This window comes from Lycorma delicatula, chromosome 6 (genome assembly GCF_047948215.1).
Source record: "Lycorma delicatula isolate Av1 chromosome 6, ASM4794821v1, whole genome shotgun sequence".
NCBI lineage: Eukaryota > Metazoa > Arthropoda > Insecta > Hemiptera > Fulgoridae > Lycorma > Lycorma delicatula.
The window spans coordinates 94,878,785-94,898,044 of record NC_134460.1 but is presented as its reverse complement, the minus strand read 5'-3'; the positions used below and the strand labels follow the sequence as shown (position 1 = coordinate 94,898,044).

The following is a 19,260-nucleotide window of genomic DNA, read 5'->3' as shown; positions in this document are numbered from 1 at the left end:
TAAATATTTTCAAAAATCTAATTATTTAATCATTCATATCTGGTTTTTATAGATTCAAAAGAGATCAATTTGTTCATTTTAATTAAAAACTATGTGTACGGTAAAACTGACATCTAATTATTATAAAGCACATTTGTAATATCATCTAACACACAATAAACAAATTGTAAATAAAATTGAAGTATATAATATATTGAAATTTATCCACAGAACGCATGCCTTAAAATAAAATACATTGATTTCTGCGCCAAACAGTCCGCGCCGCGATGATACAAGGATGCGGTAGTGGGGGATGGTCACATGATCTCTATCGCCAAACTGACATCAGCTGATAGCAAGGCAGAACGGTGACTAGTGTAATAATTTTTAGTGTTGTGCAATATTATTATTATTTCTTTGTTAATTGTTGTTCTCCACCCGTAAAAGATGTCTTTAAATACTGCACATGCGAATGGAGGTGTGCTTATACATGCGGGAGAAAGGTATGTACTTCATTTTACACTTTTACCAGTTAGTATTAAAAAAAAACAGAATAGAAAGTTCTTTGCAGTTTCTAGAATAACCTAAATGGCTGTCGCGTCACATTTCGTATTTATGGTATATATTTTTACATTCAAACTTAGATTACTTTAAATTTTACCCATTTTTTCCCAATAATTTCTTAATATTATATAAATGTGTTACATAACTTTTATTCTGTGTAAACTGAAAGAATTTTTGAAGCGTCGTAGTTAAATGTATCTTGCATTATTGCACAAGGTACTGATTAAATTAGTTTTTTTTTACAAGATAATTTGGCTTTTTTTTATTAAGAAGAGCCTATTTAATAATGGATATTAATCAAAATTTTCGTTGCATGCACTATTTCAAAAAAAGTAATTTGTATTCTTATGTAAAAGTGTAGCAACGGTCAAATAGTGGAAAACGTGGTATAACTTGTTGCGGAAATGAGTCTAGAAAAGACCGTATTAATGAAAATTGATAATTTATATTATTAGTAAACAGAAGAGAAGCTCCTTTAATTTTGTATATAATATGTATATAATGATATGATAATAAATATACATATTTATATGATAATATATATAATGAATAATATGTTTACTATTCCATAGAGTATGTTATTATGTTATATGTTATATATTATATTTTATATAATATGTTATATGTTATTTTAAAATAAAATAAAATACCTGAACTTTTCTCTTATTTTCTGTGAAAACAAGTTATTTATTTTCTAGATAATTATTGTGGTCATGTATAATTTGCATAATCTAAACTTTTTAAGTTAATACCTTTGTATTTGTTCATACAACCTTATAATACTTTCTGGAATGTTGATAAAAAGTGTATAAATAACAAGTGCGTTTGTCTTTTGAGTCCCCTCTTGTTTTTATCTTATGTGTACAGATGTTTTGTAAATAATTAAATCAACATAACCACTTTTTAAAATAAATCTGAAAAAAGAAGATTAAAATGCCTGGTTTTTATATTTTCTATTAGTAATGGAATTCCATCTTCCTTGAGAAAACAGCATTTTTTAAATGTGTCTGTCAACACTGCTTAACAGTTGTCCGATTGCTGATAGAAGTTACAAAATTTGATTTGTTTTTACAATTAGTTTGAAGTGGCTGAAATTTGCTAATTCTTGCTTATTTGGCTGCTTTTCCTAATCAAGTTTATCCTCTTTTGTGAGTCTTCAATTTCATCACAAGGTTGTTTCTTAATGTCCAAATAGTTGATTATTGTCATTATTAACTAACAATATTTTCATTTAAATTATTGAAAAATTGAAACGTTGAAGCATGTATAAGCTACTTTACTATGTAAAAAAAAACATTACATTGACCCATACAAGGTCAGAGGCTGTGCATGTTGCCAGTACTTTTATCTGTTAGCAATGAATTTTGTTCAGGCGACCTGTTTAGATGCTAATCTATTCTGTGAAGAGAGGTTAGAGTTAGGTAAGAGTTTTGTGGAGAGAGGAATAAACTGTAAATTAACATTAGTAGTCATCAGTCTGTTAGGTACCGAATTATTGCCTTACCTTGTAATTTATCCTTACCACCCCACAAAAATCTAACCATAACCCTGACTTCTCAAAACAAATTTGATAGGTCTTGATAACATGTCTTGAATATTGAACAGGTATTGATAACCCGCAGAACTGATAGTTAATTGCCTAGAGTACTGATAAAGCAGTGTGGACTTTGACCTTGCATGGGTTACCCGCTGTCCAAACATCCTTTACAGCATATAGATCTGTTTTTTCCTGATTTTAAACTTATCTGATATGTTATATTTAAGTATAAACAAAATTAAAGCTGGTCAGGCAATTGCTCAAAATGTCAAATTTCCATGAAAAAATGGTAGTGGCTGTTATCTCCCAATCAGATTCCAGATACAGTTCTGATTGCTTGGTATTTCCTAAAATTTAGAAAACTTCCTAAAAAGTAAAGAGCAACTGTGGTGTGCTTTCCACTGTTGTAAGCCGAGTATCTTGAGGTTATATGCAGATGCACAACAATAAAAAATAAAGCTATTATTATACAAAAAATTGTGTATTGTAATTATAATAATGCAAAATTATTAGTACAATAAATATTTATTTTTTATTATTATGAATGGAGCAGATCAGGGCTTCTCAACTTTTTTTCCTATAGTATTAGAAATTTTTTTAACATTGATTTCCCTCTTTTCTTAATAGGAGAAAATTGTGTATAACAATTAGGTCAGTTATTTGGCTAAAAAGAACAAACTTTGCAACATCAACGGTGTCTTGCACAGTACAGTGCACATGTAGTGATTTCCCTCCCATGCATGCACTGCATTGTGCATGCATTTAATGGCCTCTATGAAAGGATTGCTGTACTTTTCTCTAGCAAGAGATGGTTGTGGTTATCCAACAGACAGTTGAATACAGTTGCTTCCAGTGTTTTACAGAATCTGTAATTTGAAAATATTGTTTTTGTGTTACTTTTACATTTGATAAAATTGAAGTGCCAATGTTGTGACATTTGTATTCTTGAAAATTTTATTTTTCTTGTTTATATACTCTGCTTGAATTAATTTGGTTTAGTTTAGTTGACATTTAATATAATCAACAAGGATAAAAATCAACTTTGCTTAATAGAGCAGTGGCAGAAAAAATAATTCAATTTAAAACTCTTTACCCTTTAAAGTATTAAAAACCATTATTACCTTTTTTTTTTTTTTTTTTTTTGTCTTCAGTCATTTGACTGGTTTGATGCAGCTCTCCAAGATTCCCTATCTAGTGCTAGTCGTTTCATTTCAGTATACCCTCTACATCCTACATCCCCAACAATTTGTTTTACATACTCCAAACGTGGCCTGCCTACACAATTTTTCCCTTCTACCTGTCCTTCCAATATTAAAGCGACTATTCCAGGATGCCTTAGTATGTGGCCTATAAGTCTGTCTCTTCTTTTAACTATATTTTTCCAAATGCTACTTTCTTCATCTATTTGCCGCAATACCTCTTCATTTGTCACTTTATCCACCCATCTGATTTTTAACATTCTCCTATAGCACCACATTTCAAAAGCTTCTAATCTTTTCTTCTCAGATACTCCGATTGTCCAAGTTTCACTTCCATATAAAGCGACACTCCAAACATACACTTTCAAAAATCTTTTCCTGACATTTAAATTCATTTTTGATGTAAACAAATTATATTTCTTACTGAAGGCTCGTTTAGCTTGTGCTATTCGGCATTTTATATCGCTCCTGCTTCGTCCATCTTTAGTAATTTTACTTCCCAAATAACAAAATTCTTCTACCTCCATAATCTTTTCTTCTCCTATTTTCACATTCAGTGGTCCATCTTTGTTATTTCTACTACATTTCATTACTTTTGTTTTGTTCTTGTTTATTTTCATGCGATAGTTTTTGAGTAGGACTTCATCTATGCCGTTCATTGTTTCTTCTAAATCCTTTTTACTCTCGGCTAGAATTACTATATCATCAGCAAATCGTAGCATCTTTATCTTTTCACCTTGTACTGTTACTCCGAATCTAAATTGTTCTTTAACATCATTAACTGCTAGTTCCATGTAAAGATTAAAAAGTAACGGCGATAGGGAACATCCTTGTCGGACTCCCTTTCTTATTAGGGCTTCTTTCTTATGTTCTTCAATTGTTATTGTTGCTGTTTGGTTCCTGTACATGTTAGCAATTGTTCTTCTATCTTTGTATTTGAACCCTAATTTTTTTAAAATGCTGAACATTTTATTCCAGTCTACGTTATCGAAAGCCTTTTCTAGGTCTATAAACGCCAAGTATGTTGGTTTGTTTTTCTTTAATCTTCCTTCTACTATTAATCTGAGGCCTAAAATTGCTTCCCTTGTCCCTATACTTTTCCTGAAACCAAATTGGTCTTCTCCTAACACTTCTTCCACTCTCCTCTCAATTCTTCTGTATAAAATTCTAGTTAAGATTTTTGATGCATGACTAGTTAAACTAATTGTTCTGTATTCTTCACATTTATCTGCCCCTGCTTTCTTTGGTATCATAACTATAACACTTTTTTGAAGTCTGATGGAAATTCCCCATTTTCATAAATATTACACACCAGTTTGTATAATCTATCAATCGCTTCCTCACCTGCACTGCGCAGTAATTCTACAGGTATTCCGTCTATTCCAGGAGCCTTTCTGCCATTTAAATCTTTTAATGCTCTCTTAAATTCAGATCTCAGTATTGTTTCTCCCATTTCATCCTCCTCAACTTCCTCTTCTTCCTCTATAACACCATTTTCTAATTCATTTCCTCTGTATAACTCTTCAATATATTCCACCCATCTATCGACTTTACCTTTCGTATTATATATTGGTGTACCATCTTTGTTTAACACATTATTACATTTTAATTTATGTACCCCAAAATTTTCCTTAACTTTCCTGTATGCTCCGTCTATTTTACCAATGTTCATTTCTCTTTCCACTTCTGAACACTTTTCTTTAATCCACTCTTCTTTCACCAGTTTGCACTTCCTGTTTATAGCATTTCTTAATTGCCGATAGTTCCTTTTACTTTCTTCATCACTAGCATTCTTATATTTTCTACGTTCATCCATCAGCTGCAATATATCGTCTGAAACCCAAGGTTTTCTACCAGTTCTCTTTATTCTGCCTAAGTTTGCTTCTGCTGATTTAAGAATTTCCTTTTTAACATTCTCCCATTCTTCTTCTACATTTTCTACCTTATCTTTTTTACTCAGACCTCTTGCGATGTCCTCCTCAAAAATCTTCTTTACCTCCTCTTCCTCAAGCTTCTCTAAATTCCACCGATTCATCTGACACCTTTTCTTCAGGTTTTTAAACCCCAATCTACATTTCATTATCACCAAATTATGGTCGCTATCAATGTCTGCTCCAGGGTAAGTTTTGCAGTCAACGAGTTGATTTCTAAATCTTTGCTTAACCATGATATAATCTATCTGATACCTTGCAGTATCGCCTGGCTTTTTCCAAGTGTATATTCTTCTGTTATGATTTTTAAATTGGGTGTTGACAATTACTAAATTATACTTCGTGCAAAACTCTATAAGTCGGTCCCCTCTTTCATTCCTTTTGCCCAGCCCGTATTCACCCACTATATTTCCTTCCTTGCCTTCACCAATGCTTGCATTCCAATCTCCAACTATTATTAAATTTTCATCTCCTTTTACGTGTTTAATTGCTTCATCAATCTCTTCGTATACACACTCTACCTCATCATCATCATGGGCGCTTGTAGGCATATAGACGTTAACAATCGTTGTCGGTTTAGGTTTTGATTTTATCCTTATTACAATGATTCTATCGCTATGCGTTTTGAAATACTCTACTCTCCTCCCTATCTTCTTGTTCATCACGAAACCTACTCCTGCCTGCCCATTATTTGACGCTGAGTTAATTACTCTAAAATCACCTGACCAAAAGTCGCCTTCCTCTTCCCACCGAACCTCACTAATTCCTACTATATCCACATTTGTCCTACCCATTTCCCTTTTTAAATTTTCTAGCCTACCAACCTTTTTTAAGCTTCTAACATTCCACGCTCCGACTCGTAGAATGTTATTTTTTAATTTTCTGGTGACCCCTTCCTTAGTAGTCCCCACCCGGAGATCCGAACGGGGGACTATTTTACGTCCGGAATATTTTACCAAGGAAGGCGCCTCCATTATTGCTATGTGAAAATGCAGAGAGCCACATTTTCTTGGAAAAAAAGCAGCTGTAGTTTTCCATTGCTTTCAGCTGCGCAGTACTCAGAGGACTGAGTGATGTTGATACGGCCGTGTAAGTCGTCCTGTATCACGCCCCTAACAACTACTGAAAGAGCTGCTGCCCTCTTTCAGGAATCATTCCTTAGTCTGGCTCTCAACAGATACCTCTCCGATATGGTTGCACCTTCGGTCCAGCTACTCTGTATCCCTGAGCACTCAAGCCCCCTCACCAACGGCAAGGTCTCATGATTCATAGAGGAGGATTATTACCTTAAATACTACAATTAATATTGGATTACTGTCTTGAGTGTAAACAATGAGCCACAACTGTTGTGTAATCCGCTTTGAAATTCTTTCAAACCAAAGCTTTATCATTGAAACAGCACCTAAGTACCAAATAGTCATTGTGGGAAACAGACTTTACATAATTTTGTTTGAAAATTGTCAGAGATAGAATGCACAAAGAAAATTGTTGTCTTTTACTGACAGTACTCAAAAAGCAGTAGGGGCGGGGCATCTCTTAGTGAATTTATAATAGTAAAGTGTAGAAAAATGCTTACACAATCTGTGAAGAGCTGTTGTGTTACTTGCTGTGAAAAATATGGTGACTTGTAAGTTGGTTGAATAGTCTGTTAAACAGCTAAATACAATATCACTGTCAAATGATATACACTACAGAATTGAAAGCATGGCATTAAATGTATTTAAGAGTACTATTAAAAAGGATTATTTTGTGTTTAGATATGAACGATTGTAATGATACTAAAAAAGTTGGAAGTTGGATGACTTCTTTGTAGAAAATACATTGGACTGGAAGCAGTGCATTGGCTTTGTTCTGATGGTGCTTGAGCTATGACAGGAAAATATGAGGTATTGCTGCCACCAAAGTGAAATGGTTACAGAAAATTGTACTCTCATTTATTGTGGCATCCTCAGAGAAGCTTTAGCAGTAAAACAGATGGATGAACAATTTTTAACATGTTCTCCAGGGGGCCATCAAGGTGGTTAATTTAGTTAGAACACTTGTTATTTTTGAAACTGTTCTGAAATTGGCAGTGACCACATTGTGAGGTTAGGTGTAGCTTTTAGGTGTGAGTGAGAGGTGAGTTAGCTTTCTAAATGAAAAATGCCAAGCAGATTGAGCTACATTGAGGTGCAGGTGTTCCTAATGGATACTGATTTTGAGCTGCACGATTGATTGACATTCGAGCTGTGGATCACAACATGACTATCCTACTTATCCAGACAATAAATCAGTTTTCATTGGATGACAAAATAAAGGCATTTATAAAAAAAGTGAAATGATAAGTGTTCAAAATGATAATCTGAGCCTTTTCAAAATTTGGAAAAATTTGTGACTGTATAAAACTGAAATGAAAAATAAAATCTTAAAATGATACATGAAATGAAAGATTAAACGCCATTGCCTAATATTCACTGAAACTTTTGAAAGACTATTCTCATTTCTTGTGGATATGAAATCCTTTTATACTTATATATCATTCCTGGAACCCTAACTAACAATGAAACATACTCTCTTTAATTTGACTGTTTTATATTGGAAATTTGAAAATTGAATTTACTAAATAAGAATTATGTGAATTTTGGTTAAAGGTTAAAAATTAACATCCATTGCTGTCCAGCAATTGCTATTTTGAAAAGCATTGTTATTTTTAAGGTTTGGTTTTCTACCACATATCTTTGGGAAACTGGATTTTCTGCTGTGGTGACAAAAAAAAATTGTAATAAATTGAACCTTACTAATTATTAACTGGTATTAACAGATATCTTAACATGTTTCAAGCTTATGAAATGAGCATGCTTGAAACACTTCTCACTGAAGTTTTTGATTTAAATAGTATTGTAATCATTAGTGTAAGTAAAGTAACATTTCTTTGCAAAGTATGTAAATGTTTTTGTAAAAAAAAAATTAACAAATTTGTACATAATAAATTTTATTAATAAAATTTTTTATTTTAATAACTTTTTTAAAGTTATTTATGGTTTGTTATAATGAAAAATCATTCAGATTGTCTGTAACTGTATATGAAAATAACAATATTGTTAAAAAGTGACTCATATTTTTGTAATCCAGTGAGCTTTACTCACTCTGGTTCAGTAGTAATCGCTTCATTTTCCTGCATTCCTTTTATTTTTATCATGCTGCTCATTTTCTTGTTTTGCATTTCTTGTGAATGACCATTTTTACCCAACAAGTATTGTCTTTTTATAGGCTAACCATATTTTATTTAAAAAATAGTAATAATAATTGTAATATTAGTTTATCCCAATTTAAATGGGTTTATTTTGTTTAACCGGCCAAGAATGTATTTGAAATGATTAATAGTAATTGTGGAAATTAAATATATATACAGTTGTGTTGCTGATATTGTATGACTGATATTTTATACAGGCTGTATAAAACATCTACTTAGTGAACCATATATTTATCTCTGTATATGTTTAGGCTGTGTAATTTTTCTGTGACTGAATTTTTTGTTATAATTTTGTTGTGGATTTAAATAATTATTTCATTTGGGATATATCTGTGGATTATTGTGGTTTTATATCATCATTAAATGTAAATACTGATATCGATTATTAAATGACATTGCTCTGCAATTAAGATAAATTTATTGCTTGATAATGTAATTTTTTGTTTTTGGTGCTGTATACTTTAACTTTTGTTATTGAGTATACTATTGATTTAGTAGTCATTTTAATATTTTAGAAAATATCTTTCTAAAGTATGTTTATCGATATTTTATCTTCTGCATGACTTTTTTTTTTACTGATTAGATGATTTTATACAGATTAGATTATATGATAATGACATCTAGTGATGTAACTAGTTTCCTAACTGTATTCTGTACTTAAAAATAAAAATGATTATTATGATAATCATCCTGATTATTTAAATCCTGATTATATTGTTGAATATTATAAAATTAAAAAAAAATAAATAAAATTTATTTATAGATTTTTTAATTTTTTTTACAAAAACATAATATACTTTACAAAGAAATGTTATATTTACTTACACTACTGATTACAGTACTCCAGCTTGCCATATTCTGAATAATACGCTTAAAAATAGTATCAATTCTTTTAAGCAGAATGGGTGAATGGTTAGCATTTTCGCAGGTCAGTTACTGTTGCAGGACCATTTTTGGATCTTTTTTCTGTGATGCATGCTCATTAGAAAATTAAACTTTTTATAGTTGCATAACAAATATAAATAAATTTCACTAAATTTAATTTGATTCACCATGAATATAGTCCCTTAAGGATATTACAGGAACGTTAGAAGTTTGTAGTCTTACTTTTGTTCTAATGTTTGAATGTAATAGTTATACTCCCATATCTCTTCAAAAAGATTTTATCTCTAAGAAAATTAGATTTACAAGAATCTAATAGTTTTATGAACTTAATATTTTTCACTGTAATTCTCAGCATTTGCTTTTTTATTATTAAAATTAGAATTTGAATTGGTGGTTCTAATGAAACGGGAGAGTAGTGTTGCTATCATTCTTAAGTATATAATTTTTTATATCCATATTAGGTTAATTTTCAAATTAGTTATTTTACATAGTCTATTACATAGTCTTATTTATTATGCTAATACAAATTTTGTAAGAAATATACAGCAGAAAGTAGATTTGCTCTCGCACAAAAAATACTTTTCTAGAGAGAAATATAATTGCTTAACTGAATAGCATAAAATAACTAAAGTAGTAAGTAACTAAAGTAGAAGTAGCCAAGAAGTAATGAAAAAAATCAATGATAATTGCCAACTGTAATTAAAAAAAAAACATAGGAATGTGAGTTTACATATTATGTGATGTTTTGTAAACAATTTAATTCTATGGTGACAACTGTGCATTTTCTTTTTTCATAATTTTGACAACAGCTTAATTTTTAGCAAGGGATGGGAATTATTGTCTGTCCAACTTTTAATATAATTCTAATTTTATTATAATTACTAGATTCATCATCGTGTGCAGCAGCTTGAAATGGTTGACCCTTAGATAAAGTATGATTTCCCCATACTTAGTAACATGACTGGTACTTACCGGTTATTATTATATGAACACCATTAATCCAAAATTATAATTATATCAAATACATTCTTTTATCTTTCTCTGCTTAAAAATTGCTGCAGTTCTTTCAGAATACTGTTTATTTTTAAAATAAATTTCCTTCAAAAACTAATTACTGTTCATACAACTGATTCATTATGTACAGTCAGTGATAATATTATTAGACATTTGCAGTATTTACAGTAGAATTTGTAAAGCATTTTTCTAAGACCATGAATACACATAGAAAAAAGTATTGCTTCAATTTCTATCCTGAGACAACCTCAGTTCTGAGACAGAAAGATTGGGAGGCAAGGGGATGACAGACAGCCTCCTGTGGAGTCGTTGTTCATCTGGGCTTGCCTGGATGGTTCGCTATGGGGGTTAGAGGAAGGACACAAAAGCAAGATCAAACTGGCAAGCCAGGCTGTCATGCCTGAAGGCACCTCCTGGGGCTGTGCTATGCTTAATTGTGGGTCTGGTCCCAGGAGGGGAGTTGAAAAAAAATCAAGTTTCTATACTCACATGTGTAATGGATGATTAAACTGCCAAGTATAATTGTAAGCATTGTTGAGATCTGCTTTAAAAAAAATTAAATCCATTTGCGTTAAAGAACCAATTAAATATTATTTGAGTTAAGTGAAGAAATGAAATAGTTTATTAGTTTCAGAGCTAGGTACAGGTAGAAAAAATTCAGAATGGCATCAATATTTGTTACTGCACTGTAGTTGCCTAAATGTAATGCTACTTATTTTACCTTGCTGGTTGTTAATGGATTATTCAGAAGAATTCATAACTTAAAGAGTTCGGTCCATTCACCAGAAGCACAAATTCATGAATAATGAAATAACAATACATATTTAAAAAATAGATACTAGGTGTTAGGATGATTGTTATTAAAAAAACATATTTTTTTAATTGGTTCTTTTTTTTTTGTGGAAAAGAAAGCTGCTGTTGCACATTAAAATTAACTTCCTTTTATTTAATATTTGGACTTAGTTCCTGTGTAGCTGTGAACAGTATAAATGAATATTTTATTTTTTTACTTCCTTTACATTTACAAAATTGTATATTAAAAATCATACTGAAAATTAGGGTAGTATGGGTATGTTAACATGTTGTTAAAAGCATTATAAAATACCTGCTTTATTAAGTTGCCAGATAGAAAAATAAATTTTTCTAAGAGGTATATGATAAAATAAAAGATTTCAGTTTAAAGAAAAATTGTGGGATTTCATATTTCAATGATAATTATGGTCATGCATTAATTATAATGTTAAGAGATCTTTATTGAAAATATTTATGGTGTTAGGAAATATTCTTTGTTTTACCGATGTCTCATTTTATGAATTTGAGCTGTCTGGTATTTTTCTAGTAAGTTTTGTAGAATACTCAGCATTATTCATTTACTAAGTACAAGTTTATAACTATAGTTTCTATTTATTTATTTTTTTTAATGATTTTAAGTATTACATTTATTCCCCAAAGATGATTTGTGATTAGTAGTGTGAGGTGTGAGCTTAATTGATATTGTTTTTAAACAAAAATAGTTTTTCTTTTATTAATAATGGTAATATTAATTAATTCATTCTTAATTCTTTGTTATTCTTAAACTTTATGGATTTATTAAAATATGTTGTTTTTAAATAAATTTTTGTCACATATTCATTAATAAAATTGACATATTGTGTAGTGTAACAATTATGCAGACCACAAAAGTAGCTGATATTTTCAGAATTGGTAATAGAATAATGAGTAGCTAGTAGGTGTGAGTTTCATAGCTGTTGCTTAACTTATGCTTTTGAAATATTTTTTAATGTGATTTATGATAAAATAATTTTATTTTTCATATTTATAACCATGTTTTTCGTCTTTGGATTTTTAAAATAAATACTTACATATTTGTTTTTTTTTTGTAGATTATGTACATTGATTGTATAATTCTTAGTGTATTTTTTTTATTTTAATTTTTGGCAGTCATTGTTTAATTTTACAGTACATTAGGTTTTTTAGTCTCATTCATCTTCCTCTAAAATTCATTAAAATAAATAAGACATTTAAAGTGCCTCTCATAATTGTGTTTATTTATTGACTATTGTGAGTTAATGTCATAGATTAATACATAGTAAAAGTGTTTTATGTAATGCCCAAGTGTACTTAATAATAAAGACTTGCTTTTGTTCTCTTAGTACTTGAAATTTGAAGTATTTTGTAATTTTGTTCATTTGTTCTGCATGCATTTATTAATATTTATCCCTAGAAATTAGTTGAATATGTTACATTATCTTAATGCTTTAAGAATATCTTTCCTAATATAAACTATAATAATTAATTTATTATGGAATGAAGTCAAAGAAAAATATCAGATTAGAAAATAAAATCATTGAAATTAATTTCAGTGTGTGATGAAAATGTGCAATTTAGTAATGGTAATGTCATATCTATTTTAATTTTTTAATTCCTTTATCGCAGTTTAATTAATCATACACACAAATAAAAAATACAATTAAACAGAATTAGAAACAAACCAATCAAAAATTTTTTTTTATTTTTTTTATCTAACTTGTAACTTGATACATTATAGTGATTGGTTTTGGATTGTATGATAACATTTGTGAATGATATTTTGAAAGATAACACATCCAAAAAAAGTAAATTTTTCAGGAGAAGCTAAAATTAATTTATTCAAAAACAGTGAGGCTAGAGAAAACTGAAATTTATATAATAAACTGCCCAGATTATAAATTTATAAGTTTAAAATTTTCAGTTAAGCAAAATGGCTGACTGAAATTTTGGAGATATTACATATTGAAATTCATAGGGCTATACTGGTAAATGAAATAATACTGGAATGAAAGAAAATAAAAATATTATTTAGGTAAAGCCATTAAAAAAAAATAAACAAAATTAAGTAAAAAATATAGAAGTTGAGATTAAAACAATAAAGAATAATAATACAATCATTTATGTAAAAATAGTAATAATTAAAAGAATATTATCAAGCAATTTAGTATTTATTTATTCATATATTTATTATTTTTATTTATTTTTTTTTATCTATTTATTCATATATTTAAAAAATCAAAATTGTTCTTCATATGTAGCATCCATCCGATACAGCTTATGGTATGACTTTTGGTTGGTACTGGCCATGTAACAATCTCATCATATAATGCTTTTTTATCTATGCTTATATACTTTTCTAGCATTTTTTACTTCTTTAATTTTTTTTTTATCTCTGTTGGTATTTCGGTACTGCTTGCTGGGAAATTTTTTGTCTGGTAGTTAAACAATTTTCTGTCCAGTATGCCTGGAGAGTGAAAAATTTTGTATTTTAAATATCCAACATATTGTGAAGTTTCACTACTCCTTTACTTCCTGATAAATATTTAAATTCATAGAAACTTCTTACTGCAGTAGTGATTTTCTTTTCTTTTTGAAAAACTGTTTAAAGACATGATGGATTTATTATGTTCTGGCCACTATTTTTTTGAATGGATTTTCCTTATTTCGAATTGAATTTATTTCAATTGGAGAAACAATGTGAAAATCAAATTTTTCAGATTTAGATGGCTTTTATCAATGAAATATAATATTCATGAATGTATACCATATCACTCCACCTAATTTTTGTTTTAACAGTTGCAAAATCCTTGTCACAGTTATTAAATGGATGATCCCCTAAAGGGAAAATAATGTAATACTTATTGTTACAATTCTGCCCAAGGCAGCTGTCTGAAAAAAAAAGTACAACTCTGTCACAGTGTAGTACTTAAGATGACTGCATACTTCATTGGACCCTTTAAGGGCTTCATAGTAAGAATGAAATTAGTTTTACCAGTTTTTAAATTATGTAAACAAAATTCATATACCCACAATTGCCTGTGGTAAAAACTTCTACAGGAATATGGTGCAGTGGCAGATATTCCATGTAATGCAATGTCCCATTACATTTCATTTTTGCTGCACATTATCTATTACCTCTTTTACTACAGAATAAAAGTTTTTAGAACTAACAGTTCAGCTGCACATTTTGCATTATTGAGGTAAGAATCACAGAGATTTGCCTCTTACTCCTTGACACTCTTCACACTTTGAACACACATCAGTCTGTTGTAGCCTGCCAAGTGATATATTGAAATTTTCCTTTTAGTACTTAAGGAAAAAATGGTACTTGACTTCACCATTCATGTTAGGAAGTCTTTTAACATTTAGCAAAGAATATATTTTTTAAAATAATGTACTTTGTTTACCAAAATTGATTCAGTGACATCATCTTAACATCTTTCTCTAGACTTGTATTATTTCAGGATCCTTCAGATTTCCCTTGACAATCAATGGGACTTTTCATTTCACAAGAATTCCACACATTTTTAACTGAGGAAGAGTGTAAGCTTATAAATGTTTTGTTGTAAATGTTTGTTCGTGTGATCCATTTATATAAACATAATGAAAAGCATTACCTTTAGGCTTGGAGGAATCAACCTTAATGTTTTCTAGTATTTTTAACTGGTTCACTCACAATTAGATCTTGTAAATATATAAATATTTGTTATTGATTCAATGCTACTTATGTGCATAATATGCTCCTTTTCATCATTTAAAAATAAATTAAAGCATTCGAGAACACCTGAAACAAAATTTCCCAATTTAGAAGATTAAATAAAAGAATTTATGTGAAATACAAGAGAAAGATAGGTAAAAAAGTTTTAAAATAAATAATTTTTCAATAATAACAATTAAAAAAAATTCTTTGTAATGCAAAATAATTATTTGGCAAGGACATGATAAAAAAAAACAAAGATCTTAACACTTGCCCACAGTTTTCTGTGGTTGATCTTCATTCTTTAGTCTTGCCTACCTGATTCACAAAAGGTAGACCCTTAATTTTTGCTTGTTTTATTACTTTTTGTTTGCATTTATCCTGATTTCTTTTCTTTATACCATACTTTTTGTTCACTTTATTTTCTTCATCACTACTACAACTCATACTTTTAGCTAACACTACTTAGTAATGATGTAGACTTATCAACAGCATCAAGGTAGATTGAAGAACAGAAAAATTGTGGGGAAAAATATAACAGATGATGAACACATGGCAAGAGTGAAATGAACAATTGAGTATTCTGAAAAGGGAACTTATCTAGAGATGTTTTCTTTCAGAGTAATCAGAACTATTGCCATATTCAGAAATGTTCATTTAAAGCAAATGTAGTTCCTTCCCGATCACTGAGCATGAATTTACTAAAAAACAAAACTTCAGAAATATGGAGCAGTTAAAGTTTCAAAATAACTATTTTGTTTATATACAACACCTTTTAATTCAAATATGCAAAGGTATTAAATTAGAGTTCTTTTAACATTAATTTGCTAGCATAGTTTGATTTTTATTATCTAATGATTTTAATCTATTGGAAATTTTCTTTGATTTAGGAATATATGTCTTGAAATTTAAAGGAATATTTATGTTATAGTGACACATGGAAAAATTATGTATATGCTTGAATAATATTTGTAATGAGTTTTTTCTTTTTTGTTATATAAAAAAAATTATTTATATTTTATTTTTTATAACAAAGCTGACCTGGCAGTGCTTTGCCATGCTAGATTTGAGTGTGTGTGTGTATATATATATATATATATATATATATATAGACAAAATTTAAACTTTCCCATCTTCCGTTTTTTGAAGCTTTCCCTTTCTCCCTATTTCCCCTTTATCCATTTTTTTCAAAAATATTTCTTTTCATGTAACTAATTTATATTCTGAATACGAGTCAAATCGGACCATAAATGAAATTTTTCCAAATATCTCGACACTGACGCCAAAATATTCATTTTATATATATATATATATATATATATATATATATATATATTTTATATAAAGATGTATTTTATTGTCAAATAAAATAATTTATTTTATATTTATATTGAACAATTATATATTTTATATTTTAGACAATATTGATATTGAAAAATTATATTAACAATTCTTAATATCTTAAGTCTTAAACATCAGGTGCAAGAGTACTATGTATAGAAAAAACTTAATTTATATGGTAATTCCTACTTATTCACTGAGTATAATACTAATGTGCTAGAAAGTTACAATACATCAAAATTAACCTTCATCAAATAAGAGAAACAACAAAGAAAATCCTGAAATTTTACAGTGTGCAAAACCAAATTAGGTGTATAAAAATAAATGTTTTTTATAAAGCTCCATAATGTTGTACAAAGGTAATTTTTTTTCCAAATCATGGAAAGAAACATACCTAGACAATTGATACAGGATTTAAAAATTTCCATTTTAAAAAATTAATATTCCCATTTTAAAATTCCCAAATTTAAAAAATTCTTGTTATTTTTTTTTAATGTGCCTTCCTTGATATAGAAAAAAAAAGATAATAGGAATACCAGTATATTAATGAACATTTAGTAAGCACAATCATTAACCTTTTAATAATTTTTTTTTATTTCAGATAATAAAGTATGAAAAAAGTATAACATCAAAAAAATATAAGTTTAAAAAGTATAAACCAAACACTGTTTCCTTATCCTTATTTATTTTCTCTCCAGTTTTTAAATCTAAGGTTGTAGATGACTGCCAGATCTGTGCTGAGGGTATTCCATGTTCTTGAGCTGAGGATACCGGGATTTATAATAGTTATTCTTAGTGAGATCTGATAGGACTGCCTGTGTGTGAACTAGTCTTGAAATTCTGTTTTTTTTTCTCTCTTTGGTGGCTTCACAAAAAGCAAATCACTTAGCTCATAAGCAAAGTGTTTATGAGCTAAAGCTAAACCCCAATACCAGATTTTAAACCTCCCGAAAAAATTATCTTTATAACGTATCTGCATATATGTATTTTACATTTTAATCATTAAACTGTTAGATTTGAGCTTCATTGCAGTTAACATTGTCCAAATTAATGGATATTTTGATGAAAAGTAAAAACTTTGAGTGTGATTTCATGTATGTAAATGTAGATATAGATATCTACATTTTCATTTTATGACATTTTTTCCCCTTCACTAAGTATTAATTCATATTTATTCTTTATTTTTGATCTCAAAGGTTATACTGACTGGTAGCTGGATGTAACCCACAAGAGTTGTGGGTGTTTGATTTCCTCCAGCCTGATGGCAACCATTCCTAAAAATTATCCACAATTTGGACTATTAGCCTATTTGAACAAATACCAAATATACACATGTTAAAATCAGTAAAAATGATAACTTTTACTGTGATATTTGGACAACCAGTTCCCAGTTATGTTTTTCATGAACATAGAATTATATGTATTTTAATGATTTAATGCACTTATTCTTGTTCCATTTATTCTTGTTATATCAATGCCCTTGCCTCACCATTCATCTAACGTCATCAGTTTAACAAATTGTAATTTTTGTATACTTTACTTTTTTACCTCAGCTACTTTTGGGATGTGATTCTGCTGCCATGTTCTCTATTTTTAAATAAATCTTTCTTTAATACTTGGATCACCCCATTAATTTTTAGATTTTCCTCTAAATCGCATCTCGTAAGTCAATTTTTTGTTCTCAGACTTCCCCATTGTCCACTTTTCATATCTTAAATCTATTTACTTATGCCAGTATGATTTAAGAATACTTAATATATAATTGAAGTATGATAACATGTATTAACAACTAACATTCTGATTCATACCACTTTGCTTTTTTTACTCATATTTTCTCCAATACTATAATTAAATAATTGTAAAATTATATTTTTATTTAAATAAACTTAAATAAGAAAAAGTTAACCTAAATAATAAAAAATTCTGCTACTTTTATCATGTGTATTCTTGTTATTCTAACATTAATTTTTTTTGCTATCCCCCACTTTTCATTACCTTTATTTTATCCTTTTTTACTTTAAAATTTCTTGTTTTGCATTGAATCCATATTCCTCTTGACAGATATCAAATAAATTTGTATTTTACAATGATTTACTGATTTAAAAAAAATTAATTATCCTTAGTGTTCTCATTTATAAATCATACCTAAATCATTTCCTAGTATTCGTCAAATTGTTGCTGTGTACTGAATAATCATAAAATTTTGAAATATAATCTTAAAATAATTCTATTGATTGTGTTTCTTTAGTCTCAGATCTTTCCTTTTAGTTTCTAATTATACAAAAGATTATAAAAGGATTGTAAAACTAGAAAATTACATTTTCAATAAAGAAGTAAAAATGTACAGAAAATCATGAAAAGAATAATTTATGTTTTGGTTTGTATAATGTGTGAAAAGTAAGCTTATGATGTAAACTAATCAAGAGCACTTCACTGATTAATTCTTAATAAGATAAATCAAAAAATATTCCATTAAATTGTGTATTTTAGGGGTCAGCATGTTGTATTTAAAGAAATTTTTTTTTTGTATTAAAATTATAATATAAATTAAATTAACACCAAAACAGTTTAATTCTAAATCAGTTAATAATATCAGTCAACACGGTGGTTATATGTTCATAAAGTGAATTTTCAAAAAAAAATTATAAATATATCATGAATTTTACAATATTTTAATAGATTTGGAATATCTTTAAAAAATAATCTTTTATCTCTCTGTATAGTGTGTGAGTTGTCTGTGATTAGAAATTTAAGTAGTATTTTGTCAAACCATTTATTTGCACTTATTTACATATTTTCACCATTAAAAATACTTATTAAATAAATAAGTATGTGTCTTATAAAAGAAAAAAAAAAAAAATTAAGAAGTGATCAACTCTCAATTAAGAACTGATTTTTCATGACAAGAGTTTGTGTTACAAATTATCTAAAATATTAGTGGTGTCTAATTTTATTTATTAATTTAAAATTAATAAATAAAAATCAAAATTATAGCTCAAGATATGTAGTATAATATTAGTGATGTAATAATAAAAATTAGATGCTTGCTAACTAGAAAAAGTTTAGTGTAC

General features: G+C 28.7%; 1 protein-coding gene across 3 annotated transcripts in view; it reads left to right on the top strand.

The window, feature by feature from the left end:
* Positions 1-313: 313 nt before the first annotated feature.
* The window catches only part of LOC142326047 (WW domain-binding protein 2-like), a 55,734-nt gene continuing 36,787 nt past the window's right edge, over positions 314-19,260 (top strand). For 2 of the 3 annotated variants that reach the window (XM_075368144.1, XM_075368141.1), the window contains exon 1: positions 314-482. In XM_075368144.1, coding sequence (XP_075224259.1) covers positions 427-482 — 56 coding nt within the window. In that variant the 5' untranslated portion in view covers positions 314-426. The remainder of the gene's footprint in view (positions 483-19,260) is intronic. The other variant, XM_075368143.1, reaches the window with a different exon arrangement.